The sequence below is a fragment of the Tauraco erythrolophus genome, chromosome 1, assembly GCF_009769465.1.
Source record: "Tauraco erythrolophus isolate bTauEry1 chromosome 1, bTauEry1.pri, whole genome shotgun sequence".
Classification (NCBI taxonomy): domain Eukaryota; kingdom Metazoa; phylum Chordata; class Aves; order Musophagiformes; family Musophagidae; genus Tauraco; species Tauraco erythrolophus.
This window is the reverse complement of record NC_141465.1, coordinates 129,375,193-129,401,591: the sequence shown is the minus strand read 5'-3', so window position 1 is coordinate 129,401,591 and position 26,399 is coordinate 129,375,193. Positions and strand designations below refer to the sequence as shown.

The following is a 26,399-nucleotide window of genomic DNA, read 5'->3' as shown; positions in this document are numbered from 1 at the left end:
TTCTCTGGAGTTTGTCAAAATACCTAAGGCTAAATCTAATTGGACCCAATGCAGTCTCTCAGTTTTAAAGCAAACCTCAGAGCTGCAAATCTGGAATACCCTGAGTACAACATGACACTGGCGGCTGTTTTTTCCTAGTCGATAAATTACAGGAAGGGTCAGGGCATATGCTCACAGCTTGATACTGGTTTCAGATGTTGCCAAGCAGAAGGGGATTTCTTTTTGGCCCTTTTATGCCCTGTAAAATGCCGAAGAAACAAAAAGCAGGTGTACCCTTGTGCCTTGTATCCTTGTTCATTCATCGAAATGAATTCCCCTTGTGCCGGCACAAGAGAAGACGCAAAAGAGCTTCGCTTTCTCAAGCCACCTTTCAATTCCTGCTGGAAGACCTTAAGTCCAGGCAAACCTGGGAGTAATATGAGTTCTGTCCATGTCCACAGCTGAAGGACTAGAGCTGTCAGTCCTTCCTCACTGTGGCCTGAGAGAGATTTTGCCTTTAACGTAGGACCTTGGATGATGTTGCGTAGCAAGACCACAAAAGTGCAACATACATTCATTGATCCATACTTCTGAAAATGTTGACTTCAGTCTTTTCAGTACAGAAGAACCCGTTTCCTGCAGATAACATGAGCACTTGCTAAAGACCCAAAAAAAGCCCATCAACAACATAAACATAGGCTCATAGGAGCTGACATTAAGAATCATGGTCGGATCTGCAAAATGAACAAAATATTCCCCGAGGACAAATGACAGTCCTCTTTCCTAATGTAAACACCATAAAGAAAATATCTCCCTCCTGTTAGTGAAATTTTTCTGGAACTAATACTGCTGTCTCCAATCCTTTTTTCATTGAAGTCCATGGCATATCTCTCTGCCAAATTCTCACTAGGAGCAAAATGATAAAGAATGACTTGGACTGAATGGAAAAATCGCTGAATGAAGTAAAGAAACGATACAGTAGCAAATGGAAAAGTCTTGGATGCAAATGTGCGATAGGATTTGGTACAGTGAAGGTGCCTTGGGGGCAGCTCCACTCCCTCAGGGTCTCCATCAGTGCTACCAGCTACACTAACACCCTAAAATACACATGCTTGGGAGCATCCTCCTGGGCCCATTGCAACAGCCTGTATCCCTTCTTTTATATCTTTTATGTCCTCCTCTCCATCATAAAAGGGTCGTGCATTTAAACTGTTGCTGGGAATGGTCCCTGGCCTGTGCTAATTTCCCAAGGGAGCATGGCAACCATGTTGCAGTGCCCTGGCATGACTGAACTGGAGAACATAGATGCCGCTAACGCTGTCCCTAGCAGCTCAACTGCCGTACTCAAAGTTGAGGGGAGCAGTTTCATGAAGAGATGTCACTTCATCAAGCCAGGAAAATGAAGAAGGGTAGGGAAGGGAAGGGCAAAAGCAAGAATCACAGTATCTTTGAGCTGTAGGTACTGAATAAAACATTCAGATGGTTTTTTTTTGAAACGGCATTGTCGTAGTACACTCCTAATAAAAGCTACTCTTCAAAACAGTCGCCTCCCACTCTTTCAGAGGAGGTGACAATGTATGACAAGATTGTCCCTAGCACAAGGGCTATTCTGGCAGCCTCCAGTCATAGCAAGCAGCACCTCAGAGCGTCCCACACCTCACAAGGAGAGAGCAACTTTTTTCTACACTCTACACGTAGGATTTACCTATTCAGCTTCTCCAGATGGAAATGAAGCTGGGAGGAGAAGGTGAAAGTGTTTGTTGACATGCCACTATATGAAAATTTAACCCTTTTAATAGCATCTTAATTTTATTGCAATGGCTGCTTCTATCACAGCGCTGCTGTGCTCTCTGTTGTAGCTATAGCAATGAATTACACTGAGGTTTCTTTCATTTTCATGTTTTCTTCAAGCCGAGCCTGCAAGTGAGTGGAAACGTATCTATTACTGAGAGTACATAAAAGACAGTATGAAACGTGGGGTCTGATTCTCACTCTGATCACTCTGATGCTGAATTACTCTCTAAACCCGGGCAAATGATGAAACCTCTGTGCATGGGATTTCTCCATCTTTGAGGGGGGAGAAAAAAAAAAGGGGGGGGTGAGGGGTGTGATAGATGTGGAGAAGAAGGAGAATAAAGTATCTCTCCCTTATGGTGATTCTATAAAGCCTGATGTCTGAGAATCTCTCCCAATGAAATTTTCAGAGAAAAGAGTAATATCCTTAAGTGGTGTAAACACGGACGTGTTGGCAGAGTGCAGAACAGTCAGGAGTGTTGATAGAAGCTGAAGATCTCTCTTGCTAAATGTTGTTGTCGTTTCATAATCAAGTAAATGGCAAAGAGCAGCCTGTAAATTGATGGGCAAACTCCTGTCTATGCCAGAAGAAGAAAGTCATTTCAAAGATGCAAATAAAGCTGCCACGCAGCACCTGAGCTGTATCAAATTGAGAATACTGGCCGTAGCGCAGTGATATGGGAGTTGAAGGTTTGGGGGTTTTGCACTGAACATACAGGAGCATTCAGCAAAATATATTGCTGTGCTGTAAATGCATTAATATCCCTTGCCTTGCCAGGAAGATCATGGATACTGCTAACTTACAAATGGTGTTTACAGCATTAGTTGAGAAAGCTAGATTTCTCTGTTAAATTCTCTTTCCTGCCACAGGCTTAGCAAGATCGCTTAGTCTTTCTATATCCTATTTTTTGTTCTTAAATGCTGGTGTCAATATAGGCATAGTGGGTGCCAGTAGGCTGCAATATATGGGGTTGCACAATGAATTTATTTGCTATTTCCTTAATGATAATATATTTTCTCCTATGTCAAACATTTATTACTCTAGCTGCAAGAATAGGTGTCATTAGAAATAGAAATTTACTGTGCAATGCAACTTGGCTTTTGGACAGACCTCAAATGCTGAAGTATTTACATTAAGTGGAGGAAAAAAAATGCCCCTGTTTTAGTGGTCTTCACTGCCATGTGGACACCTCACTGCGTGTTTCACAGTATATTACAGGCTGGCACTGGCAGTATTTTCATTTCAAACAGTTTTTGAGCAATGAATTTTGATGCTGTTATGAAATGCTTGTCTCATGTTTTACGCTGATGTGGGTTCCTAAAAATGGTTAAGAAGCACCCAAGCACAAAAGTAAAACCTGTTAAGTTCTGTCCAAATTACTGCTGGGATTAGCCTGGTGTAATGATCACTTCTGAAGTCTGGAATAACATCAAGGAAACAAGACTCACATAATCTTAAATATTTGTGATATCCAGCTTGTTCTAAACGTTTGCACCTTCTGCTTCACTTCTCAGAACAGTGTTTCTTCATTTTCTCAAAGCAGGAGGGTTTCACTAAGAAAGTAGCAGCAATACTTAGAGCTTGAATAGCACTTTTCACTTTCAAAATATTGTACAGATATTTAACATTTTTCCCAAAGTTATGCAAAAAAATGAGAGTTGAGGAAAAAAATTTAAAGGTGTTAATAGAAATTTGGTGCATATACTTTAGGCCTTTGGTGATCACAACCGCTCCTATTGCTATTTTTCCAATACGGGAACTAAGATGGCCAAATTGTGATTTCACCACATCCATTTAATTAGTTTGTAGCAAGCTCTATTCCCTATCTCAGTGGTTTATCCACATCTCTCAGTAATCTCTGGACTTTCTATATTTGTAACCTCAAAACGTGTTATCTGTCCTGTATAACCCAGGGTCCTGTTTGTGAAATACACTGTCTAGAAGATACTCACTAGGGATTTTTTCTGATGCTGGTGTGATCACGACATTGGTGACAACTCTAAAATGAAAGTTAAATAATATAAACTATCCCAGTTCAAAAGTAGACTTAATCAGCTGACTGGAAGAGCCCTCACTGTCAGAGAGAAGGCCTTGTAAAGCAATGAGTTCTGTCCTATATGATCCAAAAAGGACTGAACAGTGGATACAAGTAGCTGACTGAGGATATAAAACACCTGAAGGAAGAACTACTCTAAGATGTGCTTTTATCAGTTGTGGAGGAAAAAAAAAAAAAAAAGGAGAAGCTGCTAGTATCCAAGCCTGTCAGATAAGTGCCATTAGAAAGCTGTAAAGTTACTGAGATTATTCTTTAAAATTGCAGTAAAAGACAATAAAAATGAGTTACAGCTCCGTGCCTTGAAGAACTGCCTGAGCAACCCATGAATAAGCAGACTCAGCCATATGAGAACATATAGTCATGATAGCAAGTTCAGAAAGCTCTTTAGCTCTGCTGAGCAGGCTCTCCAGTGCCTGCACTGTGTGTGCTTGTGTTGTGTGGAGATACCTCTGTCTCATCACAGAGAGGCACTGTGACATGCCTTCATGGGTTAAATCCTCTGACTGGTTTGAATAACACTTCTTCGCTGTTTCTTTTAGACACCTCATTTTGGAAGAGTACTTGTCTGGGGGAGTTAGGGCAGTCAGGTCCTGATCACACTGGTCTTTAACTGAAAGGAAAATGTGGTGCTCATGTCTCAGAGAGGGGTGATGGGTGCTCTGTACCACGGTGGGTCTCTTGCTGGACTGGGTTGCTCATGTCCTCTCCTCAACACATAATATTCTGCAAAGATGCTACAACATCTTAGCCTTTCCTCCGATATTCCTCATGGCATGGCAGAGCCTGTTTAAGGTATCTAATGTACCTTAGTATGTTATCCAAGTAGAGAAGCTTGCATAGATCACATAGACTTTGTTGAGGGCTTGACTCTCTGATGAAAGTTCCAGTGCTAGCAGGATGTAGTGTGGACTGGGCTGTTATTGCCCAAAACCATGAAAGAGCAAAGCAAAAAAAATGCATCTTTTTCTGTCTGCCCTGCCCAATTCCTTTACCAAATGAGTGGTCTGGCCACATTCAATTTCTATCACCTCAGTTGACACTCAGCAGCTGCAGATGTGTTATTTTTATATGCATCTGCAAGACTGAGCACAAACAGCAAGTGGGTGCTTGTTCATCAGGCAGAGAATTAGAAATGACGTTTCAGCCTCTGAAATAAATAAAACTAGAACTTGCAATTGGACATGCAGAGATCCAAATTGTACTCACAGCCTAAGAACTGAAAGGAGGAGATGAGGATGAGTGTGCCTAGGTCTCTCTATTGCCCAAGGTAGTCAATTTAACTTCTACATGCATACAACGGTGCCTAGAGTGAAGATCTCCATTTGTTTTATAGCTGGGCCAACTGCCAGCTTGCAAAGTATGTTTTACAGCAATGTTATCAAAGTTTTAAGCTTAAATATGGTTGTGTTATCAACTTAAACCTGGCTCTTAATTTGAAATGCTTAGGAAAGGGCACTGAAGACAGCTCTCAGATCATTTTCAATTACTAATGGTGTAATCAACATCTGTAGAGCATGCGGCCACAAAATCTTTCACTCAATGAAAAGTGTGCTCGAAAAATTCTCTTGTCTGAGATCTATAATCTCATTTTAATTAGCATTGTACATGATTACTCCAATCAAAGAAAGTCAATGGCAAACATTGCCATCTGCATTCATCATTAACATCAGCTAGCGTGATGGCAGTCAGTGATCTTCAGGTAATACATGGGCTCTGAGGTACAAATGTCTATTCAAGGACAAAGAACACTGTCCTACTTTCTTTCTACTACTTCGCTTTTGAAACACACTCTTCATCTTATAACTTGCCAAATATGGAGCATTTCCAGTTTGGCATTTGTTTTACATCTGGGATGTGACAGTTTTGCATGTTGTCTGCAACAGAAGATATTGTCATTTGTTTTGAGTAATTTCATTATGAGTGGATTCAGGATTGTATCACATCTGCCCAGTATTTGGCATGGCTGCCAACTGTGTGGTCAGGGTTTTGAGATGTTGATAGGCTTCCATGGCACAATACACAATTATTCAGTGAATTTTTAAGGCAACAGATGTTCAATGCAGCGATGAAACTCAGACCACTGTGTGCTAATAAGGGCAATACCGACAGGATGATATGTTGTGTGACTGTGTGTGTGTGCACTGCCATTTCTCCAGAGATCAGGTGTCATTAATTGGTTAAGAAGAGGTGACTAATGATAATTAGCTGCTTCTGGATTTATATGCTGCTTCATCATATGTTCTCACAGAAAGCTGTATTTGAGAAGGCAGCAGATGACCTGCTACTGATAAGAATCCTTTATGAATGTAAATTTTTACTAAGATATAGCCAAGTTTTTAAAGGATTTCCACGTTTACAAAGGTTACATGCAGTCCAAGAACATTTATCAAGAAAGGCAGAAGCATATCTAAGCTCATGGATTATATAAAATTCTGCAGGATTGTTTATTGTCTTCATCCTCAGAGAAGGGAATTATCTGGGTTTTTTCTGGAGATGTTAGTACATGGCTGTAAGCTCTTTAAGAGAAAACATATTCCAATAACACTTTTCCTCCTCCTGAACTAGATTTTTCATGCAGGAGTGCTTAAGAGAGCTTTTAAATTATTTTGGTTGCATAGTTACAACTCTGACAACTTTTATTTTAAGTCCTCCTCGTTATGAGAGGTAGCCTTGAGTGTTTTAGATCTATCCATAAAGCTGTTATAATCATTCTCTGCAGTTACACTACAATGCACAACAATTAATTATATCAAACCCTTCTCACAGAAGTGTTTACCAGTGAAGAGATTGCCATGGTTTTATTTCTGACAATAAAAGAGTAGGAATTATTATACATCTCTTGGAATTTTACTGATCTAACATTTCTGTAGTCAGGATTATAATCATATTATTTTCCCTATAGGAAATAAACATCTGTTCTTGGCAGGCATGATCTTTAAACAATATTTTACATGTAAAAAATATTCTGTATTTTTTCCTGTAAGAAACCAAGATCTGGATATTTTATTTGAACAGAGAAGGTCTTGTGGGAGATGTGAAGGTTGGAGGACGCCTGGGGCTTAGTGACCACGAGATAATAGAATTCTCAATTCTAGGGGAAGTTAGGAGAGGGAACACTAAAACGGCCAAGCTGGACTTTGGGCGAGCTGACTTTGGGCTGTTTAGAAGTCTGGTTAACAAAGTCCAATGGGAGACAGCTCTCAAGGGTAAGGGGGCGCAGGAGGGATGGTTACTATTCAAAAAGGAAATTCTGGAGGCACAGGAGCGAGCTGTCCCTGTGTGCCGGAAGTCGAGCCGCCGGGGTAGAAAACCAGCTTGGATGACAAAGGAGATTTGGGAACATCTCAAAAGAAAAAGGGATGTCTACAAGTCTTGGAAGAATGGGCAGGCATCCAGGAATCAATACAGGGAGGAAGTTAGGGCATGTAGGGAGATAATCAGGGAGGCAAAAGCCCAATTGGAACTTAGACTAGCCAGCTCCGTAAGGGACAACAAAAAGTCTTTCTATAAATATATTAATAACAAAAGGAGGGCTAAAGATCACCTCCAGCCCCTACTGGACTCAGGGGGTACGTTAGTCACTAGGGATGAAGACAAGGCTGAGGTCCTTAATGCCTTCTTTGCCTCAGTCTTTAATAATAAGGTCAGCAGTTCCCAGGTGAGCTGGCCTTCGGTGTCTGAGTGCAGGGAGGGAGAGCAGATCGAAGCTCCTGTGATCCAAGAGGAACGGGTCAAGGATCTGCTCCTTCGGCTGGATGCCCACAAGTCTATGGGGCCTGATGGTATCCACCCGAGAGTCCTGAGAGAGCTGGCGGATGTCATTGCCAAACCCCTGTCCATTATCTTTGGGCAGTCTTGGCTCACTGGGGAAGTTCCGCTGGACTGGAGGCTGGCGGATGTTACCCCCATTTACAAAAAAGGGCGGAAGGAGGATCCGGGGAACTACAGGCCTGTCAGTCTGACCTCGGTGACGGGCAAAGTCATGGAACAGGTTATCTTGAGTGCTATTAATGAGCACATACAGGTTAACCGGGTGATCAGGCCCAGTCAACATGGGTTTATGAAAGGCAGGTCTTGCCAATCAAACCTGATCACCTTCTATGACAGGGTGACCCGCCTGGTTGACGAGGGAAGGGCTGTGGATGTAGTTTTCCTGGACCTCAGTAAAGCCTTTGATACAGTTTCTCATAGTGTTCTGGTGGAGAAACTGGTAACTGCTGGCCTGGATAGGCACACCCTCCTTTGGGTTAAAAACTGGCTGGATGGCCGGGCCCAAAGAGTGGTGGTAAATGGGGCTAAATCCGGCTGGAGGCCGGTCACCAGTGGGGTTCCCCAGGGCTCAGTGCTGGGTCCAGTTCTGTTTAACATCTTTATCAATGACCTGGATGAGGGGTTTGAATGTACCCTCAGTAAATTTGCGGACGACACCAAGCTGGGAGGCTGTGTTGATCTGCTTGAGGGTAGGGAGGCCCTTCAGAGGGATTTGAACAGACTGGATCGTTGGGCTGAGGCCAATGGCATGAGCTTTAATAAGGCCAAGTGCAGAGTCCTTCACTTGGGGTATAAAAACCCCAAGCATCGCTATAGGCTCGGGGAGGAGTGGCTGGAGAGCTGCCTGGCGGAAAAGGACCTGGGGGTGTTGGTTGACTACCGGCTTGATATGAGCCAGCAGTGTGCCCAGGTGGCCAAAAAGGCCAATGGGATACTGGCGTGTATCAAGAATAGTGTGACCAGCAGGAGCAGGGAGGTGATCCTGCCCCTGTACTCGGCACTGGTGAGGCCGCACCTGGAATATTGTGTCCAGTTTTGGGCCCCTCGCTTTAAGAGAGATATTGAGCTCCTGGAGCGAGTCCAAAGAAGGGCGACTAAACTGATCAAGGGGCTGGAAAATAAAACTTATGAGGAGCGGCTGAGGGAGTTGGGGCTGTTTAGCCTGGAGAAGAGGAGGCTGAGGGGAGACCTGATTACGGCCTATAAATACTTGAGAAAATATGGTGGGGAGTTAGGGGAAGGGCTCTTTACATTAGTGATGGGAGATAGAACAAGAGGAAATGGGCATAAGCTTAGTCAGGGGAGATTCAGGTTGGATGTTAGGAAGTATTTCTTCTCTGAAAGGGTTGTCAGCCACTGGAATAGGCTGCCCAGGGAAGTGGTTGAGTCCCCATCCCTGGATGTGTTTAAGAATAGGGTGGATGAGCTACTTGAGGATATGGTTTAATGGGGATTAGGGATGGTTGGACTCGATGATCTCTAAGGTCTTTTCCAACCTAGAAATCTATGAATCTATGAATCTATGAATGAAATCCTCCACTACACCAGGTTGCCCAAAGCCTCATCCAACCTGGCCTTGAACACCTATACATGGGACTTTTTTATATAGGCAGACTCAAGGTAGAGGTTCACTTCAAAATGGTGGAAAACATCTTCAACATCAAAGAAAATAGCTAGGGCTGCTTAAGCAGGTGCTGCAGCACAGGGAGACTGAACAAGGACAGTGAAAGAGTTTCCCTTTAAAAACTCACTTCTGGTCTGATCTCGATGCTAAGATAGGTGCATCCATTCACCTAAAGAAATGCATTATCCTGAGCACGGGTTTGGTCCCTTGTATTTAGTCCTCTCAATGCATCCCTGTCTGCCATCCAACCCACCATCTGAGCACTGGGAAGTGTGAGAAAAGGACAAGCTCAACACTCACAAATTGCCGTTGGCAAGGTGATAAGAGGGGCTTCTGGCTACCAGAATTGTTTACTAGATATTCTGATACAGTGATTGTTCTTTATTAAGTGATGAGCATTCTGTAAAGACCAACTTCACAGTGGAAGGTTTTCCTCTGAGCAAGACCTTTCTCTTTGGAGAGGAGCAAGGGTTAGCTGTAACACAAAATATGACAAATCGTTCAGAAGCAAATGTTCCCAAGACTGATGTAATCACCTGTGTTCATATCTTTCTTTCCTTTCACAGAGCCATGTTTGACTATGACAAGAGCAAAGACAGTGGCCTCCCAAGCCAAGGACTCAGTTTTAAGTACGGAGACATCCTTCACGTCATCAACGCCTCGGACGATGAATGGTGGCAGGCAAGGAGGGTCACCCTGGAGGGAGACAGTGAGGAAATGGGAGTTATACCCAGCAAGAGGAGGTGAGTGCTGCCTCCTCCTTCCTGATTCCTTGGCCATGATGTTAAAATATTCCGTTTTATTCCAAAGACAGGGTGCATCAATCTACTGAAAAAATGGGGAAAGTAAGATATGACTTTTGCTGTGAGATTTAAAGAGCTCAGGCAGTTTAACTGTACCGAAAAGAAGCTCAAAAGGTGACTCAATTATAGCAGATTAGTAACTTCACAAAGAAAGAAAGGGAGACAAAGCACCATCTACTAAAGAGCTTTGGCAGAAAAAGGAATATCCAGAACCCAAGTCTGGGAATTAGCTCTGAAGTTAAAGTAGAGCACATGTTTTAATGTCAGGGTGATTAGCCATTGCATCAAACTGCTGAGGGATGTAATGAATGTCTTGACATTTTCAAATCAAGACTGTATGTCTTTCTTTTGAGAGAGTAATAGAATTAAACTTCTCAGCCTGTGTGATGTAAAAAATGACACTAAATTATATCATGGTCCTCTTTGGCTTCAAAATCTGTTAATTTAATCTCTGTCTGCCTGGAAACTGATGGATAATCAATATCACAGTAAATTTTTCATATAATGTAAATGAAGGAACTTTCATCCACCCTCCAAGCTAAATCTCAATCTTTGTTTAGCTGTGATGGATTCATCTTGACTGACAGAGATCAGACATCTGAATCTCTCTCGTTGTTTGTATTGTTTTCTCAGACTGGGTGCTTTTGTGAAATTGGCCACGAGTCTCTGATAGTCTCAGAACTACCACACAAATCAGTATTATTTTCTGCCTCTGTTGATAGTTGCTATAGAAAGGTCAAGAACTTAAAGGGTAGGAGGAAAATGAAATCTCTCAAACCACATTACGCTTCTCTTTTGCAGCAATGCTCCCATACTGCATATAAACTTCCTATACCTAGCTATTTCAGCTTTAGCATTTATTTAAAAATGATCACGCCTATTTTTTATAGTGGGAAAAGGGAGCGTTTGATGCCCTATAGAGCACCTGCTGCTGTTTCAAGAGAGTTGGCCTAGGTGATAACAGACCTCACGGTACAACTTGTTGTAAATCACGTAAAAGTAAACTGAAAAGCCATCAAATACCTTGTCGACATGAGCCCTGCAAGGACCTTATTTTCTCTAATCATGCCCATGTTTGAATAGCAACCACACCAGGGTTTTCAGTGAAAAGCAATCTTGGAGTTGTATAATAGATAGAAATAAAAACTACATTATCATTTTTAAAACGGGAAAAACATGCCCATTAAACAGGTTTAGTTTCTAGGTATTGAAAAACGAATACTTGCCTACTATTAATTGCCACAGAAAATACTGTTGTAGTGACAGGATTGGGGGAAAAAAGAAAAGTTATTACTGAGGGAAGTACGTGCGCAAAGCTCACTCGCGGTCTGCTGCATGCTATGAAAAGCTACAGAAAGATGTCGTACATAATAAAACAACTATAGGGGAGAAAAGGGCAAAGGAAAGCAACTGATTAAGATGTGGAGTTGTATCTTCTGTAAGGTGGAGAGGATGGAAGTGCCCAACACTTATTGGGTTACTTGCACAGTAATGTTTTCAAGGACAAAAGATAGTGACTCAGGTCAGACATACGATATAGCCTAGGACGAAGATGTGGCTAAGGAAACACTGGGAGAAAACAGGAAAAAAAAAAAAATATTAAAAGTGGCAATATGAAAATAGGTTGGTTAGAGTTTAAAAATAAGAGATTGAATTTGAAGATGCAGGTACAGTTACCACACTCTTCACTTGTCATCCCGATTCTTCACGAGTGAATCTGAGAGGTCTGGAAAAAGCAATGGTATCTGATTTTCTGTCTGCATTAATGCAATGACGTGGTACACCTGAGCTGGGGGGGTTGCTATTATTTCATAAAGGGTTTCAGTTGCACAAGGTTATTTTTTCCAATGCACTGAAAAGTGAGTATTATTTCCTTTCTGTGGATTCTGTACGATCCCTCAGAGCAAGTGAGACTGATGTGCTCTTGCCAGCATCTTCTGTGGTCATTTACACCACTCAAGGGGAGAATGAGCAATCAATGCATACGAGGCTGAGCTACAGAGAATAAAGCTCATCGTAATTGCCAGAATGTACTAATTCAGAGCTGAATTTCCTCTACAGTTGGGGGCTGTTGGCTGTGAGAGGCTTGGGCTAAAACAGAGTAGCCCTGGAATTCGTTTGACCAAATGTAGGCAACTACGGCATGGAAATCTGCATTTAAACTGTTTACTTCAGAATGCTATATCTCTTATAGTTTATATGGGACTATTTCTATAGGTATTGCATTATATGTAATACAGCATATGTAATGTCTAGCAGTAAAATATGCCTTGGGATAGAGCAGGAGGAAAAGAGCATCTGCAGCTGTTTCTTGGGCCGTGACTTGTCCTGCAAGCCCAGCTTCCTATGATGGTGTAGGTTGAACAGATTTTATCTTTGTCTTTTACTTTTCAATCTACCATTCATTTCTGTTCATTTTCTTTGAGGTTTAGGGTTTTTTGGGGGTTGGTTCGGAGGAGGTTGGTTTTGATGTTGTGCTTGGACTCCTTCTGCCTGTGTATATATGCAGGAATACTATCCTGTGGGACTGTAACTTTTTTTTGCATTTTGGGTCAGGCAGAGGCTATACAGATCCAGGGATTATTAGTGCCAGGGTGAGTCTTAGAATCATAGAATCATAGAATGGTTAGGGTTGGAAGGGACCTTAAAGATCATCTAGTTCCAACCCCCCTGCCATGGGCAGAGAAATCCTCCACTACACCAGGTTGCCCAAAGCCTCATCTAACCTGGCCTTGAACACTTCCAGGGATGGGGCCTCCACAACTTCTCTAGGCAACCTGTTCCAGTGCCTCACCACCCTCACTGTAAAAAATTTCTTCCTTATATCTAATCTAAATCTCCCCTCTTTCAGTTTAAATCCATTGCCCCTTGTCCTATCACTACATGTCCTTGTAAAAAGTCCCTCTCCAGCTTTCCTGTAGGCCCCCTTTAGGTACTGGAAAGTCTTTTAGCTCTCTGCTTTGCTACCTTATCCTCTGTCCAGCAACTGCATTTTAATTGCTAAAAACATAATTCCTGCATTTTTCATAAGTGAAATAATTATGGAATAGGTCTGAAATCCGGTGACTGCTTCCATTTTATTTTGGTGTATATATATAATTAATACAAATAATATGTATATATGTATACACACAGAGCCATAAGTAGTACATTATATTCTTCTTTAAGGTGCTGTGTAATTGTAATTTCTTTCCAGCTATGTAGTTTTCCTTTTTTTTAACATGTCTTTACACGAGAGCCCGTCACACAGTGACATTTTAGCATGAGCTGATCAGACAAATTTTGAATGATAAATCAAGACTACGTACTTTTTTCCTCCGCTATGATATATGTGATATACCAGAAGAAATCACAATTTATAACTATGAGGGAGCTGCCACTCATTATTCTCTGCAGGATGTTCGACACGTTGCCAGACTTTACCTCTTAGTGATTCAATAGCGTTTGAAAGCTATTTGTCATTAGATTTCAGTGCTGCTGCCAATCTGTGGATTTATTGCCTTTTTGATTGCTAAATTGTAAAGTCAGGCTTTAGAAGGGAGTTTTGGAGGGTAGCACTGCAGCTAGGGGAGGATTACTGGAAGAGGCAGCACAAAGAAACAAGGGTGGCCCTGCGTCTCTCCGCTGATCTGCGCAAGGACCAAATCTCATGAACTGGTGAGCCGGTGACCTCAGTAGGGATTAATAAAAACTAAATGCTCAGTATCCTTCAGTGCTAAATATAATTGCAACCCTTTCTACATCTGAAAATAACATTTTGCCCATTTGTCAGTCCGTATTTATTGTCTGACTATAGCTGTCGTTCTCAACTGTGGGACTGAGTAGGCAGTTGGGTAGAACCCAAATATAATGTTATAAAGGTGTTTGTATCACATTGATGCTGGGAACAGTAGGACTTCAGTATAAGAGGGTGCAAACCACCTCAGTTGTGGTATAACAGTCACCAAATAGTCATTATTATATAATATTAATGAATGAATATTGCAGGCCAAATTTGTCTTGGTTCCACATCCACCAAAAAGATTTACCCAAACTATGTCTAACGTGAGAGCAGGGCACAGTTATTATGCTGGTCAGGGTCTCCAAGGTGAGGGGACATAACTACCAGTCCTGTGCCAATGTCTCAGGCAGCCTGTGGGATTATCTGTGCTCTATGTTTACACGTATGAATTGCTTTCCTATCATCAAAAAGTACTATTTTACACTAGAATGGCCAACAGAAATAGATTTATACTAGATTTTTGTTACATTTAGATGTATAGATGTATATATTTAGATTAGAATTTCTACATAGGCTGGGCTTTTGATCATGAGAATTTTTACTTGCCTCATTCTCCTTGCTATTCTCTGGATAAACAAAACAAATTCAACTTCCCGTAAAGGGCAGTAGGAAGCTGAGCAGCCTGTGTCTAAGATTCCCTCCCCATGGAAACACTCACGTTAGTTAAAGTGAATCAACAAAAAGCATGAAACCAATGTGCATAAGTTAGAGTGTATTAAATTCCTAGACATACTCTAATTCAGTAGTAAAGAGATTTTAATTGGTTGTAGCATTGATTTTACACCTCCAGTTCTTTTCACTTTTTCTTGCTGAGTCTCTGCATACAGAAAAGCTCCTAAATTGCAAGCCCCACACAACAGCGACCTCCTACTTCATGAATGTCAAGCTTCAGTATTTTCTATGACATGGGCATATCTGCTTGACCTGGGTCTGTGGGTTCGAAAGGACATTAGCCTGCGGTTTCACACAGCTTGCCCCAAAAGGCCCCAAATTCTCACCACTTTTACTGCTGCTCCCACAGTAGTCAATGAGGATTTGGTCTTAGAACATTAAAATATTTACACTGATATTTCTGTTATCTTTAAGATGTGCAGCCACAAAACTGCACTCAGACTGGACATCATTCTGATATTCATTTTCAGGTAGTTTAAGTACATCTGACTGCAAAATGTTATGCAACTTGTATCCTTGTTATTACCTTGTTATTATCCTTGTTATTACCAGCTGAAGGTGTATGATGGTACCAGACTGGTATTAGTGTTCTCAAATAGACAACATTCTCCCCACAAGTACATGCAACCACACTCTCTTTTCAGAGCAAAATGGGGGGGAAAGCGCATAAACCCCAATGTTCAATAAACATTTAAGGACAAGGAACAAGAGGTTTTCCCAGCACAGAAGTCCCTGTGGGCTAAAAGCCAACTTAAATTTGTTATTCTGCTCAGCTTGGCAGAAGGGCATGTTTATCCACTCAAGTGAGTTTTATTTTTAAGAGTTTCCTATAAATTGTCTACCTTTCTAAACATCCCTTAAGGACTTTAATCCTTAGATGATAAAACTTTTTAACACGGCATAATCTTGTAAGCTTTGTCTAAAACAGTTACCTGACCATAATTACTAATAAAATTGGGAAAAATAAACATGGAATAAAATTCATATGTGTGTGTATGTATAAACTTCTTTCTGTTCTCTTGCAACAATGGGAAACTTTTATGCTGAAGGAAAACAGCCCTTAGTTTTAAACAGAATAAGGTTGTTCTACAATTTTATGAGAATTCACTTCCTAATGGCATTAGGTGTACTCTTTTCATAAAATATTGACCAGGTGCTCAGCTGCTCTCTGTAAGCAAGTCACTGAAGGTGGAGAGCTGAACAAGAGCACATTCTCTCCTACTGAAAAATACATGTTTTGTTGCAAAAATATCACTTCAGAATGCCCAAAAGTAATTTTGAGAATGGGAATCTATTGGTAAGCTCAGACCTCATGTAAACAAGACTAAGTAGTGCAGAGGATGGAAACAATAAAAAATTATGGACTGAGTCCACGTATTTTGGACTATAAATAGTAATACATATTTTCACTTATCTTTCACTTGATGGGCAGGCAAAATAAATATAATGCGGATGATCTGGAAATGGAGAAGCAAGACAAGAAGGAACACGTTAACAAAGATGTAAAATGTAGCAGGGTCTTTCAAGTATCCATTTTATGTTGCATTCTTCCATTTGATAACTCTCCTTATTACAGTTCTCATGCTGGATTTGGAAATAACTTGCATTCTGCAGAACGCCTCAGTGCCAAATCTGTGCAAATTAAGCTACTGTAACCACGTTATTTGATTCTCTACATCAGTTTGCAATTTGCATCTGTATTCTACATCAGTGATGAACGCTGTTATTGAAGATTAAAGTATGTCTCACTTGATATTTTACATCTCCACTGTGAAGACTGATTAGTGCTTTTAGAAAGGCACTGACAAAATTCCCAGTGGCCCATTAACCCTCAACAATGGAGGATCATAGTTCATGTCTGGTTGAGTCACGCTTTATTTCTTCTTGTTTGCAGTGCACGCGGAGAACTGAAAGTCTCATTTTGAAAAATCCCAGAGGCCCATATTCAAAAGCTATATGTGCCCAGAAACACAATAGCAGAAAGACATTGCAGTGCAGTGAGTGTTGCACCCTAGTAATAAGCTCCTCAGAAGAGCAGTAGGAAGAGAACATCATCCCAAAGTTTTGAACTTGCTAGTGAGGAAACGCTGAAGGCCGAAGTATATTTTCAATGTACCTCTCCACTTCTTTAGCTTTACATGGGAAGAAGAGAATGAATCCTGACTACTTTTGATAAAAGGGCCATGAGGTGTCTACTACCAAGAGCAGTTTCAAGAGAAAATGGGCATACAGGGTATACTCCAGCTGTCACAGATCTCAGATGGTCTTAGACCATTTCCCTGTACACAGCAGTGTTTCTGCAGGGAGCTACACTTGGAGAGCGGTTTGAAAGCTGGAGGTGAAATCCTCATCAGTTGTGCTAGGCGATGCTGTCACCACACCGGCTCGGAGCTTTTCAGCTCTCAAGTCACATTTGAATGCTGGATGTAGGTGTCTTTAAAGATTTCTTGAAATCTCATTGAGTTTTCACTGACCCCCAGGCACTTTTTGAAAATGGGACTTGAGCCATCAAGTAGTTTTGGAAAGCGTATCTGTGCTTTCCTCAACCCTTAGGAGTAGCTCTATCGAGCAGATCCATAATTAGAAAGGGGCATGGGAGCAATGTGTACATCAAGCAAGTCAGGGTTGCAAATTTGGGCCTCTGCAAATTTGGCAGAAAGGAATCCTCCCCCGTCACTTTACTTTTTTGCCCAACCCCTCATAATCCTGCTTTGTGTGGCAAGGGTGAATGAAGAATGGACGCAGTTTGAAGTGAAACATTTCTTCCTTTAAAAGCAATTTCCTCCACTGATTGATCAGAACGTTGTACAAGGGACGGTAGGTTTGCTGTCAGCTAAAGCAATGTAAAGAATTTACACTCGCACACTATTTAGGCATTCACAATGTCAGCTGCTGCAAAAAAAACCATTTGTGACCAGACTCTCTTTTTCTTAGGGGAAAAAAACAGAGTCAAGTGTAATTTTCCTTAAATATAGCAATTACAAACCTGAAAAAAAAGTGCTAAAAGTACTTGAATTAGTGTCCCTTTAAAAAATATATTTTCTAAGAGCTGGATCAACGATGCTAAAAGAACTGGTATTTAATAGAATTATAGAATTATAGAATTATAGAATTATAGAATTATAGAATCGTTAGGGCTGGAAGGGACCTTCAAAGGTCATCTAGTCCAACCCCCCTGCAAGGAACAGGGATATCTCCAACTAGATCAGGTTGCTCAGGGCCTCATCCAACCGGGCCTTGAACGTCTCCAGGGATGGAGCATCCACCACCTCTCTGGGCAACCTGTTCCAGTGTTCTACAACTCTCATGGTAAAAAATTTTTTCCTAATATCCAACCTGAATCTACCTCCCTCTATTTTAAAACCATTACCCCTTGTCCTATCACAACAGGCCCTCCTGAACAGCCTCTCCCCATCTTTCTTGTAGGCCCCCTTGAGGTACTGGAAGACCGCTATAAGGTCACCCCGGAGCCTCCTCTTCTCCAGGCTGAAGAGCCCCAACTCTTTCAGCCTGTCCTCATAGGAAAGGTGCTCCAGCCCTCTTATCATCTTCGTGGCCCTCCTCTGGACCCTCTCCAACTGGTCCATGTCCTTCTTATGTAAGGGACTCCAGAACTGGACGCAATACTCCAAGTGAGGTCTCACGAGGGCAGAGTAGAGGGGGAGAATCACCTCCCTTGACCTGCTGGCCACGCTCCTCTTGATGCAGATAATACTTTATATCTTCATCGTTTTAGTTCCTGTTTTAGCTCTGTCCATGGCAAAAGTGTCTCAGTAGGTCAGACGAAAATTATGGGAGCATCTTCGTTCACTGCAGTCCTGACCACCCCATCAAAGACTTAATCTTTGGAGAACCAAGGTAAATTCTAACAGAGTTCTCAAGAGCATGTAAAAACCAAAGCTGTTCAGGTATTCATATACTGAGTTGATTCCTTCAGGAAAAAGAGAGCTATATTGCCACATTTCAAGTCCCAGACCCAAGACATGAAGGCAGTAGAGCACCTGAGCTGAAGTTCTTTACGAATATATTATAAACTGGGCAAAACCATTTATTTTATCCTAGCCTTTCTCCAACAGCTAACCCATTTCATTGACACTTTGGGCAGCAATAGTAAAGTTATCTCCCTGAGACACGTGAAATTTCAGCTTGGAATTTTATAGTTCAGCTAAATTATAAGTAACCAAGAACAATTTTATTGTGGAAGGTGACAGGAAAATTGTAATGGGAGGCAACGCTGCGCGCTATCCGTGATACAGAGCCAGATTATGAATGTTTATAGGATTCAGCAGGCATGCTGAGCATGTATGAACGCTGTTGGCATGTTTGCCTGGAGGATTAATGGCACTTAATGACATTATTTTTATACTTCTCAAAGCAATGCAGAATGTTTCTGCAGCGCGTCATCTCTCTGCTGTGCCTGGGAAAGCAGTGATGCCTCCACGGTGGCTAATGCAATTATGACGATTTTCATAAATAAGGTCCACTCTTCAGAGTTAATTTCCAAATTTCTTTACACAGTGAATAAGAAGTGAAGTTAAAAGCAGATATTTTAGGAAGTTAGACAGGACTGGAATGAGTCTAAATGTTAACACAGATTAATAAGTAGAATACTGTGTTCATTTGAGCTAATTATTTTCTCAGAAGGCATCCATCCTATTTAGGCAGTTACACAGCCTCAAGTCTTCTTTTCTTACTGGTACTATCAAGGGACTTCATCTGCTAGTTTAAATTTAAGACTGTTCATGTGGTTTTAATAACATAGATTTAATTTGAAAGCTGCATTTGAGCTGTTTCCATGTGAATATTCCACACTTACAGAGAAATGCATTTATTCTAAATTTAAACTGTAGCTATAGCAACCAGTATTCACTGTGTTTCAGTAGGAAATATATAAGCCCACTCAGACAGAAGGAAACATGTTGTGTTAATTATCATTCTGTCACAAGACTAGAGTTTGTATTTTTCAAAAAATATATTTATCAAAACCAAGATATTACCAAGATATTCTTACTATTTAGAATTAGAAAACAAGAGATTTGCAGCAATGTATTCTAGTGCCATTTGTGGGAAACTGTGAAAGCTAGAGAAAGGGTCATATTTGGTCCAATTTGGAGAATATAATAAACCTCACCTTTTCCCCAGCTATTTATTGTGTAATAAAAATACAATATTGAGCTTTTAGAAGCTAGCTTTGCAGGATTCGACTTAGATTTCCTAGAGCAATTCCTAATCTTAGACAAACAGAGTTACTGTTTCAATTACAGGTAGATGATCGAATTTTTTTGCTTGGACCATCTACAGATAGATTCTGTAGATGATTTTGCAAAGGTAGTAAATGTCACATTCACAGTAATGACCATATTAGTCAAGGTAAGGACATGAATAGCTTCTTCCTTTCTTTAGATTTCTCTCTCTGCATCTGTTTGTTTGGGAGTTGATTTTGCTTAGAGGAGAGCTCGCCTCATATATATATATATTTTTAATTCCTGGCATTATTATTTAAGTATACTCTTTGAAAATTTTAAATATACAACATGTGTAAATCTTGTAGTAATGGTGACCTTTTCAAATATACTAAGGGTATATAGTTTTCCCACAGGTAAAATATTTACTGCTTATATTTCAGTATGATAATGGATTTTAAGTTTTACTAAGATGTTTTTAAAATGATGCTCATTCATTGAAAGATGGAAATTCAGGATTTTGATCCACAATACCTAGGGACAGAAAAGGAACACTGAATGATCTAGTCTGATGTCCTTTGTATTGCCTAGTGTGTTTCTTTTTCCTCTATACTGAGGACTGTCACTTGTGTTCGTTCATTCTGGATTCTAAGCTACGAATGGATTGGGATGCCACTCATTCCTCTTCTATATTATTTCGGTGGCTAAACATATTAAGCATTAAAAAGTGAAACTGTCTGTGTTTTCTTTAAAATTAATTTGTCTGGCATCAGCTCATTGCCAATGATTCTGATACCTGTTTCTCTCAGAAAGGGTATTTTCTCACTTTGAAGGCATTGCGTATACAATACAACAACTCCTCCCTCAAGCTGTGTTTGTTGAAGCTGTGGATATCAGGATCAAATAACTTTTGAGGCTTTTCATTGGAGCATTTCAACTTTCTTTAAACATACAAATATCAGAAGTGTACAGACTAAGTCAAGTTTTGGGTCATATCACACTGCAGTTTAGGCTCTCAGGTCCGAGGAGGTGGGGTCACAGGGTCTGTGTGCTCTGGTTTTTCAGCTCAGGTCAGGTTTGAGCTTTCAAAGCAAATGTCCTTTTTGCCTTCACTTTCTGCACTCTGGTGCATCTTGTGGGGCAGTCTTGGCAAATGCATACTGGATTCATTTATGGTAAATTGATCTTGAAGATAAGTTCAGCCAAAGCATCCAACTGCTAAAAGGTGGTCAGTTCATGGGGCCAGACTAGAATTAGCTCAAAGAAAACCCCTTGAAATTTATAATTTATGTCTTCTCCTATTTGACCAAGTTATTCAGTGATGTGAACCTACCCAGCTTTGTTTCCAGAATTCACCCACTAGCAATGAGGTCTGTACTGAAATGAATCAGAAAAACACATTCTTTGCGTTCTATCTGCTTGCAGGGCATGGTTTCAATAGGACCACCCACCCAATTCATAGCCTTTTAGAGTGACTGAAAATAGCACTTCTGCCCTTGAGTATTTGTGCATCTCCTCAGAAAAGCTCTTTTTAGCAAACTTCTGTAGTTTTAAGTCATCAAAGCCTCAAGAAAGTTTCTCTGCACTTGAATATTGTAACAAATAGCGTATCTTCATCTGACAGAAAAGAAATTTGAAATTCATTTGTAAATAAGGTTTTTAAAACAAGAAAAACTTTGTAGTGATACCATTTTCAACGTTACTTCAGTTGAGCTGAGGGCAAGACCCTTAAAAATCTGAGGCATTGTAAAGTCAGTATTGTAGAACCTAAGACTTAAACAGCTATTTAACGTCTTTGTTGGTGACATGGACAGTGGGATTGAGTGCACCCTCAGCAAATTTGCAGATGACGCCAAGTTGTGTGGTGTTGTGGACACGCTGGAGGGAAGGGATGCCATCCAGAGGGACCTTGACAGGCTGGAGAGGTGGGCCTGTGAGAACCTCATGAAGTTCAACAAGGCCAAGTGCAAGGTCCTGCACGTGGGTTGGGGCAATCCCAAGCACAAGTGCAGGCTGGGTGGAGAATGGATTGAGAGCAGCCCTGAGGAAAAGGACTTGGGAGTGCTGGTGGATGAGAAGCTCACCATGAGCCAGCAATGTGCGCTGGCAGCCCAGAAAGCAAATCGTATCCTGGGCTGTATCAAAAGGAGCGTGGCCAGCAGGTCGAGGGAGGTGATTCTGCCCCTCTACTCAGCCCTCGTGAGACCCCACCTGGAATACTGTGTTCAGCTCTGGAGTCCCCAACACAAGAAGGACATGGAGCTACTGGAGCGGGTCCAGAGGAGGCCACGAAGATGATCCGAGGGCTGGAGCACCTCTCCTCTGACGACAGGCTGAGAGAGTTGGGGCTGTTCAGCCTGGAGAAGAGAAGGCTCCGGGGTGATCTTATAGCAGCCTTTCAGTACCTAAAGAGGGCCTACAGGAAAGCTGGAGAGGGATTTTTTACAAGGGCATGTAGTGATAGGAAAAGGGCAATGGCTTTAAATTGAAAGAGGGCAGATTTAGATTAGATATAAAGAAGAAATTTTTCACTCTGAGGGTGGTGAGGCACTGGAACAGGTTGCCCAGAGAAGTTGTATATGCTCCATCCCTGGAATTGTTCAAGGCCAGGTTGGATGAGGCTTTGGGCAACCTGGTGTAGTTGAGGGTGTCCCTGCCCATGGCAGTGGAGTTGGAACTAGATGATCTTTGAGGTCCCTTCCAACCCAAACCATTCTATGATTCTATGATCATGAGCAAAGGGCACTGCAGACCATGGGCAGATGGTCTCTGTGTGTGGTGAATGCTAGTTGATGGGTTTGAGGCAATTTGAGGAAACTTAAAATGCCTAACACACTTTTTAAGGATTGCCCAGTAACACATTGGCTCCTGAAAAGCTTCTAGGTACCTCTCTCAAACTCAGGTTGGTGAGAATTTCTCTATTGTCCTTCGAGCTTCAAGACAAATGTTGCTCTGAAACATAAGGGAAAGTAGTTTCCCCTTCCACTCTTCCAGTCCACTCCAGCCACACAAGCTGCTGGATCTTTTCAGTTGGGTCGATTAACTCTTTAAAACCATTACAACCTAATCACTTTTATTACTCGGTTAGTTTTCTGCTGCGGAGAAGGCAGCAATGAGGGGCACTGCTGGCAGCAATGGGAAATGGGGCAGTGAGAGGGAAAAGGATCAAGACTCTCCTTTCCAGCAACTGCAATTTCTTACATCTTCTCAACCCATCAGGTGAAATTTTTTCCTTTTTACTTTGCATTTGCCATGAACGACACTGTTCACCACTGCTGTGTGTCACATGCTGGTTTGTAAGCTATTTTAAGTTAATTTTTAAGGTATTTTTAAGCAGTCCATTAGTCTGAAACCATGTTTTTTTAAAAAAAAATAGATTCAGAAATTGTGGGATTCACTTTACCTTATTTGCATGGTCTAAAATTTACTCCATCGTAGAGTGCATATCTGAAAGCACCAAGGTGAACAGCTTGTCATCTCTCGGTCCTTCTTTCATTCCTCTGACCACAGAAGAACTCTAAATATTGCCTGATTTTTAGACAGCTTAAATTAGAGATAGCAAATTGTGCTTTTACCACACTCCCACATGTGTTGGGAGGAAGTGCTGTTCTGCTGGTGTAGGACAGCTGTGGCTCCTTGAATCCAGTCCTGTGTTTGCCAGAAAAATGCTGCTTAGCTGAGGAAGTGACCTCACATCTCTCTCTTTCCAATTTATAAAATTTGCTTTAAATGCTCACTTTATGCATAGTAAGCCACCAATGGACTTGAGAGATCAGATATCAACTGTATCGTACAAAACACCGCTATGATCAACGTGTGTTTCTTTATTTGTGTTTTCTTTTCCCCAGAGTTGAAAGGAAGGAGCGTGCACGTTTGAAGACGGTGAAATTCAACGCGAAACCTGGTGTAATTGATGCAAAAGGGGTACGTAAAGAGAGAAACTTTTTGAAATTGCACTTTGTAATTGGTTTATACATTTCAGAAGAGAGAAAATTTTAGCAACGTAAGGTATATTTAGATTGTTGTCATCAAGACCTGGAGTATAGTCAAATATAGACAGCAGTATAGTATGATATAATCTTTGAAATAATTGTGTATTCTTTTTATAATAATACTGACTGACAGTGTCTCCTAATTGGAAGACACTAAGAAAATAAAGAGCATTCTGTGAGAGCCGTGATTTTAGTTAAACGATGGATAGAGAAGAAAAGAATTCAAAAATCAATGCGGATGGATAATTGTTTAACGAAATAGGGCAAGAAGCATAAATTCCCTGCCTTCAAAAGCTGTTAAATCTCAAAGAAAAGGTTGAAGGTTAAAGAGCCCTGGATGAAAAATTTAGATTTTGGATGTTCTGCTTTGACAGTTGTGACAGACATTGAACACAGGTGTGTTTCACAGCAGGCACGAGGGGCCAGCCAACACAAAACACACAAGTTCTCTTCCACCACTGCAGCATCGCTTTGTTGAGCCCAACAGTCAACAGTTCTCACTAGCCCGATGTCTAATGTCCTGTACGTTGCCGGCTGGCTGGCGAGACTTGTAGCATGAGAAATGCCCACAGTCCTGGCTGTTGAGGTATATTTTTCTGCTGAAGTGCAGCTTCCATTTATAGCCATAGTGAATGCCTGACATCACATTTACAGGGATTTATTTTTGAAAACAGTCCAGTTGGCATGCATGGGATTTACAACCGAGGGCTTCTGTGAGCAAACCAAGTGCCAGAGCTTTGGAAACCATCAGCAAAAAGTCCCGTTTGGCTGCAGAAAACACAGGGCAAGGCCAAAACTGGGTCATAAGAGGACACAGTCTTAGGCAGGTGCTAGCAAGGGACAAAAACCAAGTGGTTCAGCAGGTCCCTTTCAGACCTGCTGTTCCTGTGGTCCTCTGTCTAGTTTGAAATTCTTTCTTAATCTCTTCTTGCTTCAGTTTCCCTCTGTAATGAGAATAATAATACGTCCTTTATCCCAGTGTATTCTGTCCTTTCACTCAGACACATTATCAGGGTAGGACGTTCCTCTTGCCATGAACGTGTAGTTCCTAGCGCAGTGGGTCCCAAGCTTCTACATGCCAGCAAAATACTATTGCAGACTTGCAGATACTTCCCTGCTACTGCTCTGCAGAACAGTTGCTGAGCTCAGTGCAAATGCAGAATAATTGCACAGACTGAAATCAGTTTTCCAGATTTATAAGGTACGTGGAATCAGAGTTCAGCCTCTGCACATTATTTGCACATATGGATAACTTGGTATAAAATATATGACAAAATGCATTGTGAAAGGACTTATTCATCTCCTTGCATTTCTTCAGGAGTCAGAACTCCATTTTTTAGTTTGAAATGACCACTCTCTGCAACCCTGTGAATTAACATTGCCATTTATTTTGGGAGATAATAAGCTTTATATTGCCAATGAAATCACTTGTTAAATGTCTATTTCCTGTATATAATCAAAGCCTCAGGGAATAATTCATTCATATAACTAATGGTCCTTATTCAAGTGAGTCTGTCAAGAATTTAATTACCTCTTGATTCTCCAAATTGTTTTTCCATTTTTGTCATCAGTGTAACATTAATCTTCCAGCCACTCACATCAACGTTGGCTTCAGTGTTTAGGAAATTGTGTAATTACAGACCAAGCCCGTTGTACCCTTTTGGGAGCACACTTTCTACTGTTAGTATTTGCTAAAATTTTCTTTTGTTTATTAAAAAGAAAAAATACAAATCCCACAATTTCAAGGCTTTTTGAGAAAAGATAATGTAGGTTTGTGTTTGAAAGAGCACAGAGGGAAGAAGGGTTCACTGTTAAATTAAGCATCGGCACATAAAATGAAGTGTTTGAGTACCTATGTGTGTGCCTTTTAGGGATCAGTATTTCCATTTAGCCTTTCAGTGTTCAAAAATAAGTGGTATAAACTGTCTAACACTGCATGCTTTATTTTTTTTCTCTGGAAGAAATTCCATCCAGATAAACGGGTTTGCAGTAGGCCCAGGAGAACTCTTTTGTTTCGAACTCAAGCTAAAATTCATGTAGGAATGGGCTTATGTGTGTCCATGGCACCTTTGTTGCACCTCATAGATTCATGAACGTGTGAACAAGTGGTACTGTCTTAATTTACTCTAAAGATGAAACTGGGAGACTGCTTTTCATGAGATATTTCTAAATTTGGCCGGGAGTTGTCCATGGAAGCATTTTTTAAACTAAATTTAACTGAATGCAGAGAATCCTCGGAGGGTTTTGCACAGATAGAAGGTTTATCCTGTTGCAATTTTACCTGAATCATCTTACTGGCCCTGACTCCTTTCTTCACCTATAGAAGCAATGTTTAAGAGCTGATAACTCACAGCAAAGGTTTCATGAGATAGCACGAACATTTCTTTGAGCTAGGATTTTAAAATATGAAATGTCTAGTTATTCTACAGGTTTTAAAAGTCTTCTCCATTTTCATCTGTTTATACCTCATTTCTAATCCCAAATCTGGAGATAAGATACAAAGTATTACAGATGGTGTGATGTTTGTAGCTGATCAGCTGCTTCCGTCTCACTAAAAAGGTGTTTAAAAATGCTCAGCAATACAGTTGACAAATCTGTTAGCAGGGATACCTATAGGATAATCTTTTCAAAGGCCCAAAAGTTCCTTTTTCAAGCCAAATTTGTGTGCATTACCTTATCTAGAAAATGAATTCAGCATTTTTTTCAAATCTGATTTAGAATATTTATATCCCTTTTAATTCGT

The 26,399-nt window shown here is 41.0% G+C and overlaps 1 protein-coding gene across 11 annotated transcripts in view; it reads left to right on the top strand.

The window, feature by feature from the left end:
• Positions 1-26,399, top strand: part of DLG2 (discs large MAGUK scaffold protein 2) — a 1,082,159-nt gene that overhangs the window by 1,012,989 nt on the left and 42,771 nt on the right. For 10 of the 11 annotated variants that reach the window (XM_086614508.1, XM_086614488.1, XM_086614523.1 and 7 more), the window contains 2 exons: positions 9,792-9,968; positions 23,513-23,588. In XM_086614508.1, coding sequence (XP_086470634.1) covers positions 9,792-9,968; positions 23,513-23,588 — 253 coding nt within the window. The remainder of the gene's footprint in view (positions 1-9,791; positions 9,969-23,512; positions 23,589-26,399) is intronic. The other variant, XM_086614538.1, reaches the window with a different exon arrangement.